This window comes from Gymnoscopelus braueri (assembly GCF_963280865.1).
Source record: "Gymnoscopelus braueri genome assembly, chromosome: 1".
NCBI lineage: Eukaryota > Metazoa > Chordata > Actinopteri > Myctophiformes > Myctophidae > Gymnoscopelus > Gymnoscopelus braueri.
The window spans coordinates 9623328-9636732 of NC_137603.1; the positions used below are offsets into that span (position 1 = coordinate 9623328).

Genomic DNA, 13405 nt, shown 5'->3' on the forward strand with positions numbered 1-13405 from the left:
AATCATTACACAGATGTATAGATGGAACACTGTGGCCTACACAGTACCATGGACAGTGACATAGAGTAGACTTCAGTACCATGGACAGTGACATAGATTGTACTTCAGACCTCAGTTCAGTACCATGGACAGTGACATAGAGTAACAGTGACATAGAGTAGACTTCAGTACCATGGACAGTGACATAGAGTAGACTTCAGTACCATGGACAGTGATATAGAGTAGACTTCAGTACCATGGACAGTGACATAGAGTAGACTTCAGTACCATGGACAGTGACATAGAGTAGACTTCAGTACCATGGACAGTGATATAGAGTAGACTTCAGTACCATGGACAGTGACATAGAGTAGACTTCAGTACCATGGACAGTGACATAGAGTAGACTTCAGTACCATGGACAGTGACATAGAGTAACAGTGACATAGAGTAGACTTCAGCACAATGGACAGTGACATAGAGTAGACTTCAGTGCCATGGACAGTGATATAGAGTAGACTTCAGTACCATGGACAGTGACCTAGAGTAACAGTGACATAGAGTAGACTTCAGTACCATGGACAGTGACATAGAGTAGACTTCAGTACCATGGACAGTGACATAGAGTAACAGTGACATGGAGTAGACTTCAGTACCATGGACAGTGACATAGAGTAACAGTGACATAGAGTAGACTTCAGTACCATGGACAGTGACATAGAGTAACAGTGACATGGAGTAGATTTCAGTACCATGGACAGTGACATAGAGTGGACTTCAGTACCATGGACAGTGACATAGAGTAGACTTCAGTACCATGGACAGTGACATAGAGTAGACTTCAGTACCATGGACAGTGACATAGAGTAACAGTGACATGGAGTAGACTTCAGCACAATGGACAGAGACATAGAGTAGACTTCAGTGCCATGGACAGTGACATAGAGTAACAGTGACATAGAGTAGACTTCAGTACCATGGACAGTGACATAGAGTAGACTTCAGTACCATGGACAGTGACATAGAGTAACAGTGACATAGAGTAGACTTCAGTACCATGGACAGTGACATAGAGTAACAGTGACATAGAGTAGACTTCAGTACCATGGACAGTGACATAGAGTGGACTTCAGTACCATGGACAGTGACATAGAGTAGACTTCAGTACCATGGACAGTGACATAGAGTAGACTTCAGTGCCATGGACAGTGACATAGATTGTACTTCAGACCTCAATTCAGTACCATGGACAGTGACACACAGTAGACTTCAGGAACATGGACACTAGCCCTCCTGCTTTCGTGCCTAGAGGGGCGGGTTTAACATCTCCGGCGAGAGAATGCGTGTGATCCCATTGGTTCACCGATCTGTCCGTCAGCCCCCGCCCCGTCAACACAACATTACGAGCGACGCCCACTGCACTCTGGTTGGTTGGGGAAAGGAAACCGGGTACACCAACGCGCTGGTCCAGGCTTTTATTTTTTAGCAAAACTAAACAATAAAAGCCTGGAGATCGAGGCTACATGAACAGTGACATAGATTGTACTTCAGTTCAGTGCCATGGACAGTCACACACAGTAGACTTCAGGAAAGCATTAACAAGAGCTTGTGACTAAATACTAACTACACTGGATCCATTGGATCCATTGAATCCATTAGAACACAGGTTCTTTTTTTTCCATTTCCCTGGAACATTTTGGAATGTTAGTTTAACTCTGTGTTGAACGAACAGAGTTACACTGAGTTATACATCATCATACGATGATGGCAGACCTAGAAGTTCAAAACATTTTCCCTCTAGTCTACACCAAATCTCTTTGCCTATTTTTGCTGAATGTTATATTATTGCATGCCCACGATAGGTATGCTACAGTAGGTATGCTAGGGTCCATGAGCATATAGACCTAGAATGTTGACATAAGACCAAAACAGGAACAGGAGGGTTAATGTGGTTAAACTATTGTTTGACCGTGTATAGCTACCTTGTTATCCAAAGATTCATTGGTTTGTGTTAACCTGGTCCCTGCTGCAGGAACCTGAAATAACCCATGTGACAGAATCCCCATCACCAGATCAACACAATAACACATACATCACTGAGAGAAAAGCAGCACCTGGGATATAAATAAATAACACTGCATATTGCATCCTGCACATGACTCTCCACCATATGGCATCAGTGGGGAATTTATTGTGGGTTGATGCAGCAGAGGGAAAGAGGGGGGATGGGTGTTCACCCTGTCTGCCAGTGCATTCATTACCCCATGGAATAGGTTCGTCTCTGGCTGTGACATGAAGAACACTTGTGACTTGAGGTCCACTGACACAGAAATGACTATAACAAGACTACAAGAAAACAGTGAAAAGTCTACTTTTTTCCTAATATGTACAATACAAATTGGCCATTAATGCCAAAAAGACTTGTGACTTGAGGTCCACTGACACAGAAATGACAACGGTATCACCAGACAAGGAGAACACAGCAAAGACTACTTTTTCCCCCTAATAGATCAAATGCAAATTGGCCAGTAATGCCAAAAATGACACCAGCTGTGTATTGTAATTACACTGTGACCTATTAAGAGGCTAGGATTCTGGCTCCCTCCCTCCTAACAAAGATCCCTTTTTGGATGTCAGAGAATGTGTGCTAATGAGCAGCTTCACTGCCTAACAAATAGGCTTATGTCCATAACAGTATATCTCTGCAATCACATAATGTCATCTTTTACTGTATGTCAGGCCAGTGCTATTTCTGTCATCCCACTCAGGGCGGCCTCGTGGAACTTATCAAAAGATGATCTGTCTCTCTCCCACAATGTGGTGGTGGCATCATTTATTGGATCTGACACATAATACATGGACTTATTGAGGCCAAACATTTCTCTAGCCTTGGAGTCACAGTAGGAGTCATAGTTATGGTTGTCCAAAAGTGTTACTTTTCAGGAGAAATTGGATCCCAATGTAGTTATTATATAGTTATAAACTCTCATTAAATCATTTGTTAAAAATGTATAAAACCCATAAATAACCAGTGGTGGAAAGTAACGAAGTACATTTACTTAAGTACTGTACTTTAGTAAAATTTTGAGGTATTTGTACTTTACTTGAGTATTTCCAATTTCCAATACTTTTACTTCTACTCCACTACATCTCAGAGGCAAATGTTGTATTTTTACTCCACAACAATTATTTGAAAACTTTAGTTACTAGTTACTTTACAGATATAAATTATGATATAATGAAACATACATTAACCACTTTAGCCCTATTTTATACATAAGCTATTTGAAAATAGCCGATCTACAAGCTACGTTGTGAGCTTGTAGATCTGCTATTTTCAAATATTTAGTACTTTTACTTTTTGTACTTTAAGTACATTTTGATGCCAATACTTTTGTACTTTTACTCAAGTAATTTTTTAATTCTGGACTTTTACTTGTAACAGAGTATTTTTATATTGCAGTATTGGTACTTTTACTTAAGTAAAGAATTTGAGTACTTTTTCCACCACTGTAAATAACCATATCGCAACGCGTTGTGAGCTTCATTGTGGGCATTAATTTACGGGGAAAAAGGTTGAAACATGGAGATAGCAGGTTTGTGCCCAGCACTGAGGTTATATCAGGCAGCTGGTCCTGCAGTGTAATAGAGAAGTGCTGATGCTGAGGGGACACAGTGAACATTGGAGCATGGATAGCTCAATAAATAAGTGCGTGTCTGTGTCTTAGTAGCTTACAAGCTAGGTTGCTGCAATGACTACAACAAGACAGTCTAATAACCGTGTGACTGGCTTCCCTGTTCAATCTGTAGACAGTTTCTAGGTGTACAGTTTGTAAATGAAGCATCAATGCTAATGTCAACTTTGTGGGCCCTATTTTGCGGCCAAGTCGCATTTTGGTTGATTTAACAACGCAAAAGGGGGCGTTCCCAGCGACCGAGTTGCTATCTTGCGACACCAGCCTTATTGGTAGCGTTTGCGAACAGAGTTTGACGCCAAATGTCTTTGTATGAGGATGTTGTACCTTATATAAAGCAACTCAGAGATATGTAATGTGGTACATAGGACAATTACTGTTTTGCATCTTGTCTTTATGTCTGACAATCGCTGTACGGCAAATGATGAATTTCCAAAAAGGACCAATTAACCCCTCTCTCTCTCTCTCTCTCTCTCTCTCTCTCTCTCTCTGACAAAGCTATGAGGGTCTTGAAAAGAAGCTGAAGGAGGTGTTCGGTGAAAGGAGTGGCATTCTGCACCAACTCTCCAGGACATCAAAGGAGCTGGACAGCATAAAAGGCAACCTTCAGGTGAGAACCTTACTGTTTCTGTTTGAAACATCACAGGAATGTTAAGGGGGCCACGCGGCTCCATTTAAACCTGGAGGCAATTTCACATCCTCTTTTTTTTCATTTTGCCATCAGAAATGACTCAGAAGCCTTTGATTGCAGTTTAATGACGTGATTATGAAACACAGAAGTGAAAATGTTCTGCAATTTGGTGATCCCTTCTCCTGTTATATATGAGGTGTGACACTAATAAGATCTGCAGCTGGCTGAATAAGTAATTCATGGTAGAAATATGGATCACTTCACCAGGACGAGTAATGAAACCTAGATACATTTTCTGAGGCTTATGAGCCTTAATCTGCGATCATTGATACGTAGATTGTGAGCTGCGTACATACTTAATACTCTAATAAAGAATCGATAGAGTAATTGCTACGAATATAAAGGATAGTTTGTACTGCCCTACGATGACAGTGAATTGAGAGAGACAACAACTTCCAGTCAGTGAATCAAGGAGCACAGGAGAACTGATAAAGAATGTTTGGACTCACATCACATCCTTGTAGCTGTAAAACCCAAACATCTACATCACTTGAAACTAACGTCTATTAGAACATTTAGACTTTCAGAAGCGTTTCCCTGACATTTCAGAATGTTTACTCTGTCCATGGTCCTGATACTGGCCTGCTTTGACCAGAGGACTGACGTCGCGCTCTCGCTCTCTCTCTCTCTCTCTCTCTCTCTCTCTCTCTCTCTCTCTCTCTCTCTCTCTCTCTCTCTCTCTCTCTCTCTCTCTCTCGACAGACAGACAGACAGACAGACAGACAGACAGACAGACAGACAGACAGAAGAGTCAGATTGAGAGACAGTGAAGTTTTTATGTTTCCCTCTTATTCTCAAAAGTGGGATATCCCATCCACCCTTTTGGAACAGGGTACATCTCAACCCCCTCAGACCCCCCCACCCCCTTGGTGCGTGTGCGTGTGCGTGTGCATGTGTGTGAGAGAGAGAGAGAGAGAGAGAGAGAGTGACATAAGTGACATGAGCCTCTCTGTCCGGCGCTGTGCTCTCTGGTGACCGCTGTCCCTCAGGCCAGACTTTGATGTCCATTCAGTGTTGCTGCTGAGGCTGGCATCAGTCCAACATACTTCTATCCAGGGGCATCATTTAGGGTCTCGGGGGATGGCGTTTGCCACCCATTTACGTTCGCATTTTCATTTATTTTATGCACATTTAGTTTTACTTTTTTTTTTCAGGTTAATCTTATTTCAGATCAGCGCTGAGTGCATCTCAATCCACGGCCGTCCATTTGCATGTGACACACATATTATAGACACAGATTTTCTTGTCTGCAACCATACATTCATTAACCACTTTAAACCATGGTGTCCCTATTTTTGGCATGGTCTATTTTTAAATGCACTGTATTAGGTTCAAGCCACAGTACACATCTTATCTTACTACTATAATTGACAAAAGCTCCGAAAGTTCGTCCGGGATTCGCAAGCACAGGATCACTCCACATGCCTCCAAGACCCGCCACAGACTGTTGATCAGAGCTATGGCTATGATTTAGGCATCTTACTCCACCTCGATCAGTGATCAGACTCTCGGCTTGATTGATTCTCTGATTTGCCTATCAGACCCTCAGCCTGATCTGGCAGGTTGCCATAGCAACCAGATACAGGAAGTCTGACCTTTTTATCACATGACCGAGGTTGGGAGGTTGGGAGGTTGGGAGGTTGGGACTAGAGGTTAGGGCCGCAAAGCAAAGCGGGGAGGGAGGAGAGGAGAGGAGCCGAGAGGAGAGGAGAGGAGGGGCCAGAGGGGCCGGACTTCACATGACGTTTGTGCAGAGTGACTAGGCCAGTGCTGTCTGGACCAACCTCTGAACTCATGCCCAAATATTCTTGTTGTTAGTCATGGCTGCTAGCTCCCACCTGATGTCGTGTCGGAGTCCCGACCAATCCAGATCATTCTGGATAACTGTTAGCTTACATAACGTCTTCAGACTAGGATTCAAGTCTAAGATGTACAGATCTTGCATGTCTCCAAAGAGGACAATACGATCTCCCACCTTGCAACAGCACATCCCAGACTTCCCAAACGGGCCTTTCCTTTCCTTGGGTTTAACCTTCTTCCAGGAGAAGGTGTCTGGATTGAATTTCCACAAATCCTTGTAGTTCTGGTTCTTGTTGTTGCCACTGAATGTGTACAGCTCTCCGTTGTAGGCAAAGGCTGAATGACAAGAGTGTAGAAGCTCTGCAGAAGGCGTGTTCAGCCAGCATCTGGTCTCTGTGTCAAACACTCTGATGATGTTGTTGTTGCTGTGGTAGTTGTAGTCATATGAGAACCTTTGGCCCCCAAATACAAACATCTTTGTACCAATTATGGTGGCAAAGTGACGTGATGAAACCGGCGCTGAAGTGCCTCTGGTGTTAATTAAAGACCAGACCATTGTGGTGGTGTCCAACTTGTAGGTGTCATTGGTGTAAACATGTGATGTAATGCCGCCTCCATGGATATACATGACCTTCCCCAAGACACAGGCCGAATGGTAGCTCCTTGCCTCTGGAACAGTCCCAAAAACGCTGGGTTTGAACCATCTGTGGGTGACGACATCAAATGCATGAAGCACGTTGCAGTACTTCTCTCCACAGAAACCCCCCCAGATGTAGACGATATCTTGTATCAGCACAGCTGTGTGTCCACAGCGCATGGAGGGAACCTCAAGGGTTCCAAGAAATGTCCGAGCAATTATGCAATTTCGCAATTTCGTCCAGCGTAAACGTAAAGACACTGTGTTTAATATGTGCACATAAAGATGATCACTGTACGTATAGGTCTCATTACAATAGAGCGCTTCAAAGGAATACACCTTGTGGTGTCCTACTGTCACAGCAGCAGGATGGTGTCTCTTTGGCCCTTTCAGATGCACCGTCCAGCACAACATGTCTCACACAGCAGCACCCTGGATCAAGTTAGAGTCTTCAAACTGTTCTCTGGAAAAGAATGGACTGGTTTTGTGTAGTACTATTGGTTCAGTGGTGCTAACTTCACTCAGAGTGTGGCCACTCTGGGCCAATCTGCAGAGCCTGGTTGGAAGATTGGTTGGATTGGCCAATCAAGGAAGCGAATGCCTGTGGATCTCCCTGATGTGGCAAATTGGAAAATCGGGTAATCCCCCCACGCTACACAGCTCAGCAGTGTTGCCAAAGATCTCTCAAGCGAAGCAGATGGATCTGTTATGTTTTCTTTATGCGACAATTCATTTTAAAGGGACTGGTTGTGGTGATGACGTTGTGACGTCATTGCATACTGACGTCCTTCACCCAAACTTAGAGGCCATCTTATCAAATGCAATTTGAAATGTGCTGCTTTAGTTTATTATAAAATATGAATAAAAATAGGGCCCTGGTTGACGAAAATACAACCACTGTCGGCACACAATGATTTGCAATTAGCAGTTCAAGAACATAAAGGTCACTAAAACATGTCAGGCGTCTGTTATACAATAATGGAAGCTTGTTTTTTTTTTCCTGCCTTGAAAAACAATCACACAATTTTGGTGTTATGTCTACAGGTATAACTGTGTAGAAAGAACATGCAAATACTGAGTGTGTGTGTGTGTGTGTGTGTGTGTGTGTGTGTGTGTGTGTGTGTGTGTGTGTGTGTGTGTGTGTGTGTGTGTGTGTGTGTGTTTGTGCGCGTGCGTGCGTGTGTGTGCGTGCGTGTTCAAGGTTATTGTGGCCTCCTGGTGGTGCTATAATAGGCCAATGTGAAAAGGCTGCCATTTGTTCTTAGGCCTTTCACGGCAATCGAACACTGCTTTCATGATTTGAGGCATTTTGTTCCAAATATGTTTTTTGCTAAATTAGACCTGCTGGTGGCGCTATAACAGGCCAATGCAAAATTTCACGGAAATCTGCGAAATCTGCGTTCATGATTTGAGGCATTGTGTTCAAAACTGACCTATCCTGCAAACTTTGGAAGCCAATGTTAGCCAATTAGGATGGAATATGAAATATCGAACACATCCGTCTTGATCACATGACTATGTACTGTGTACCAATTCGCGTGATCTTTGGACAGAATCTGAACGAGTAATAGCAACAAAAAAATCCAGGGCAAATGTTTTTCCTTGGCCTCTAGGGAGTGTGCATGCAAAGTTTCACGCAGATTGGTGCAGTTATAGGTAAAACCGTGAATGTGCCTGTTATAGCACCACCATGAGGCTGATTTGAAAATGATCAAGTGGCATTTGTTCTTCGGCTTAGTGGGAATGTGTGTGCAACATTTCATGGAAATCTTATGCTGTGTTCATGATTTGAGGCATTTTGTTAAAGAAAAAACAATCCTGCAAACTTTGGAAGCCAATTAGCCAATCAGGATGGAATATGGAACATCGGACAGATCCGTGTTGATCACATGGCTATAGAGAATTGTGTACCGATTTGCGTGATGTTTGGACAAAATCTGTAAACAAAATGTTTTACAAAAATCGGCCTCCTGGTGGTGCTAATATGGCAATGTCAAAAGGGTGGCATTTGTTCCTCAATGTAGGGCGGATGTTCACCGCAATTGGACGCTGCGTTCATGATTTGAGGAATTTTGTTTACAACGGGCCACTCCTGCAAACTTTAGATGTCGATCTTAGCCAATCATGATGGAATATGAAAAACCAAACAGATTTGTCCCGATCACATGACTATAGAGATCATGTTTACCGATTTGTGTGAAATTTGGAAAAGTAGGAGTAATATATTTTAACACATTGAATGCCAAAAACGGTCCGGACCGTTTTTGAGGGTCCAAACGAGAAGTGCCGAAAACGGTCCGGACCGTTTTTGACCCAATTCTATTTTTATACATGTGGGCCACGTGGGGCGCTAAAACGAAACTTTGACATCACCCAAGCAGTTTCTGAGAAGAAGAGGCTGGATGTGGCTCCATGTCAAAAATCCTTCCGGTCGGCGTTTTCAATGTTATCTCCTTGATTAAAAGCTTAATATCTCCATTTCTTTTTAATGTGGTGGAAACGAGCCGTTTTCGATCGGCGATCACGCTGCAATGGAGGGTCGCGTTGGAAATATTATTGTTCCAGGCGTTAGTCGGGACCCTCCGCCGTCTCGCACGCACGCTTTGTTTACATGCACTTCCGCGTCAGGGCTTCTCACAGCACGAAATGTATAACGCAAGTGGATGGAAGAAATGCTGGCACTCAACGTATAATATTTTAATAAACCTCTGGCACCCAATGTGTTAAAAAAAGTCGCCCACCTGGTGGCTCTATAAAAGGCAGATGTGAAAAATGCAGGGCAAAGGTTTTTCCTTGGCCTCTAGGGAGTGCACATACAAAGTTTTACACAGATCGGTGCAGTTATAGGTAGAAATGTGAATCGGCCTGTTATAGCGCCACCATGAGGCTGCTTAGAACATTTTCGCAACGACCGGGCCAACAGTGCCAGGGGTAAAAACATAGTCTCGGCCGTGCCTTCGGCCTGGCGGAGACAATAATCAGCAAGGCGTTCAATCTGCCTACAGAATACCATATCATATTGTTCATCTGTTGGGTAAAAATGAAGCAGAGTCTATTAACCTGGCATTTATCACAACCCCTGAGACAATTAAAATGAATTCTGTAGTTCAGATATAATATAGTGTATGTGTTCTCCAGGACACCAACGCAAGCTCAGATAACTTTGCAGGTGTGAATGACATGAAGCAATGCTTCACTGTATTTTATGCAAATTAACTCCCACATGAATCACAGTGTTGATTACAGTAGGAGTGATTTAGACATGTAGCTTTTTGTGGAGTGATTCATCTCTGTGTGTGTGCTTGTTTGTGCGTGCGTGTGTGTGTGCGTGTGTGTGCGTGTGCGTGCAGTACTGTACTGTACAGTAAGCAGTTTGTTCTTTGTTCTCTTTCAGTTGTCTTATTATAAAAAGAACACTTCAATGTTTCACAAGAATGACCACCACACATTCTTCAGTCATCATCTTATATCTCGCACGCACGCACACACAGTGGCGGTGATACTTTTCTCAACAGCTCTGCATCCATGTGCTTTGAAATAACTCGTTTAGCTGCAGTGAGTTTATGCATGAGTGAGTCATTTGTCTGGAATAAAAAGCCTTGTCATCTCTTCTAGTGCAAAGAAACACTTTCATAATGGTGCAATATTACATTTATTTATTCTAATATTCATCCTATTACAATGAATACACTTATTCCAGGGCTCAGTTACACTACTGTAAGTTAACTCACAACATTCTCACAATGTGACACATTGTGAGTCAACATGAACCACATGAACCCTGTCTCTTTTCTAAGGCTGACATTCAGCACAAATAGATGATTTAAAGATAGTTATTGAAGAGGGAAAAGCTAGGGAGCCTGACATAGAGCCCCGGGGACTCCGGTCAGCTAAGTATATAGGGTTTCAGTGGTTAAATGAGCACTGAGGATTTAACTGTGTTTTTTCTGTTCCTTACAGACACTGAAAAACGATGACTCTGTGGCCAAGAGGGACGTTCAACACATTCTGGACCTCAGCCACAAACAGAGGTAACATTTACACCTCTATTCTAACTGACCAGAGAACAGAGGTAACATTTACACCTCTATTCTAACTGACCAGAGAACAGAGGTAACATTTACACCTCTATTCAAAGACTTTAATATCCAAACAGCCACAGCTGAATATTGATAAGTGTGTGACCACATGCATTGAGACAATAACGACACCCTAAGATAACCTCTCACTCATTTATACTGAAAATGCCCCCTCGGCCGCATGCAGCATGAGCACATCCACGGTTCTATATAGTTGGTGTTTATACAAGCCAGCTGTTTAAGTGTCTCGCTAAAACCTGTTCAGCAGTTATAATTGTCTGATTAACCCATTGAGACCTGAAGCCGATTCTATATGTCTCCTAAATCTCAACAGTTTTCTGAAAAACGTTATGTTTCTATATCAGTGGTGCTCAAACTTTTTCATCTCAAGGACCCCCAAAATGATAAGTATTTGGCCGCGGACCCCCATCAAAATATTTTGTTCCAAGGACCCCCAGAAGCAAAGATTTGAGTTAAAAATGTTCGCTTTAAAAATATATATATTCAAAGATTTGCACATATTTTCACAAATTTTCAAAAATAGCAGATCTACAAGCTCGTAGCGCGGCACTCGGTGCCGCGCTATGAGCTTGTATATCTGCTATTTTTACCTAAGTTTTACCTAAGTGTAAAATAATGCTTTTTAAAAATGACAGTTCCAGGTCTTAATGGGTTAATGTTGTGTGTAATGAGTCTTTTAATGAGGAGGGGACGTTTTGCAGCCTTTTCACTCACATGAAATGTCAGCTTCTGATTGAGGTCCAGGCCTCCAGTCTCTCGCGGGCAATATCCTGATAACCGATCAATAAAATAGATCGTTCAGGGGCCCCATGGCAGCGCTGGCATAAGTTTAATCTATACTTCATTGTGTCACTAGTGTGATGCACTGAAAATACAGACGTATAAGCTAATGGAGTAAAATGTACAATACGTGCCTCTGACATGTGGTGGATTAGAAGTAGAAAAAGTATTGAAAAATGGACAAACTCAAGTAAGTAAAAGTATCTCAAAACTCTTATCTAACTGCAGTACTTGAGAAAATATACTTAGTAATTTTTTACCACTGCTTACAATGTGTCGCATCCGTGACTCATTACGACTCGCTATGGCTATGTTTTTGATTGATTGATTGATTGAAATTTTTATTAGGCAAAAGAATGTAAAACAACACAGTTACATTTATAATACTTTCGTCGAAAAGGTCCGACCAAAAAAGTCCTTGCGGCCTTGTTTCCGTTGGGGTCCTTGAATACATTTCATAGACATATATAGTAGCAACCAAACAGTTCAAAAATCAACATAAAAATACAGAGAAAAAATACCACTATGTACAAAAACAAAAGCATGAAAAATAAAATATATATTAAAAAAAAGGGGAGGGGGTCGTCTGTCTACTGGGAAACTGGTACTCTTATGGCTTCCAGAAAGATGAGTTTTTAGGGCTGTTTTAACTCATTTAGTGCCATTGACGCCTTTTGGCGGCTGTTTTCAGTGCGCCATTCATGCCAATGACGCCTTTTGGCGGCTCTAGGTTTTATTAATCTAAACACTAGAGGGCCCTCTTCCCCAACCTGTCACTTAATATGGGGCTGCTGTGATGAAAGGAACCAAATTTATAAGGGTCAGAGTGACCCCATGATCATAACAATGTATGTAGGGTTAGGGTAACCCTAAATAAGAACTAAAAATAAAAAAGTTTGTTTGGTGCTTCTGTGACAGATCATATATAAACATTCGGCAATCAAAGGGAACGTGAAATCACACCATCAACCACGTGATCTAAACAACTGCTTTGAGGTTTCTAAGATCAAAGAAAACCCAACATCAGGCCAGCCACCTAACCAAAACAGGCGAGCCACCTAACCAAAACAACTTAGTTTGGGCTTTTGTGATCAAAGGAACCCTGAAATCGCCATCATCCACGTGATCAAAACAAAAGTCTATAAAGGAGAGTGGCGTACGTTACCTGATCGTGGGCGTAGGTAAGAACAGAGAGAGAAGCAGTCATTTTGAGAGAGAGAGAGAGATTATTGATAGTATTGAGTTTGAGTTGAGAAGTAAGTGTAGCCATCCATAGTGTAGAAGTAGCCGTTGTAGTGTATAGTCATCCATAGTGTAGTTGTAGTGATCCAGTAAGTAGATATAGCCATCCATAGTGTAGTTGTAGTGATCCAGTTGTAAGTTAGTATATTCATCCATAGTGTAGTGTAGTAGTAGTGTAGTAGTAGGCTAGTGATCCAGCTAGTAGTCTACGCCCAACAACATGCCGAAGGAGCTAGCGAAGACAACGCGCGGCTCCGGTCGCACACGCCGTCCTCCACGACGTTTTGTGGACAATCCTGTCCCTGGGTCCCGTTCAGCTCCACGGTCCAGGGCGGCCCCAGGGCCCAGTATGGCTCCAGGTCGAGGATCGTCTCGCCAGCGTACCCTGTTCGAAACGATGCCGCTCCTTCGTCCCGTCGTGTCCGATCCTTTAGACACGGGATCAGACCTCTCTGAAGGCGAGGACGACGAGGAGGAGGGT

At 42.7% G+C, this 13405-nt stretch overlaps 1 protein-coding gene across 1 annotated transcript in view; it reads left to right on the top strand.

Moving 5' to 3' along the window:
* The window catches only part of LOC308082404 (leucine zipper protein 2-like), a gene marked incomplete at both ends in the record, with an annotated part of 164101 nt that overhangs the window by 79737 nt on the left and 70959 nt on the right, over nucleotides 1-13405 (top strand). Inside the window, 2 exons of the mRNA XM_080424142.1 lie at nucleotides 4167-4284; nucleotides 10763-10833. Of these exons, the coding sequence (XP_080280268.1) occupies nucleotides 4167-4284; nucleotides 10763-10833 (189 nt within the window). The remainder of the gene's footprint in view (nucleotides 1-4166; nucleotides 4285-10762; nucleotides 10834-13405) is intronic.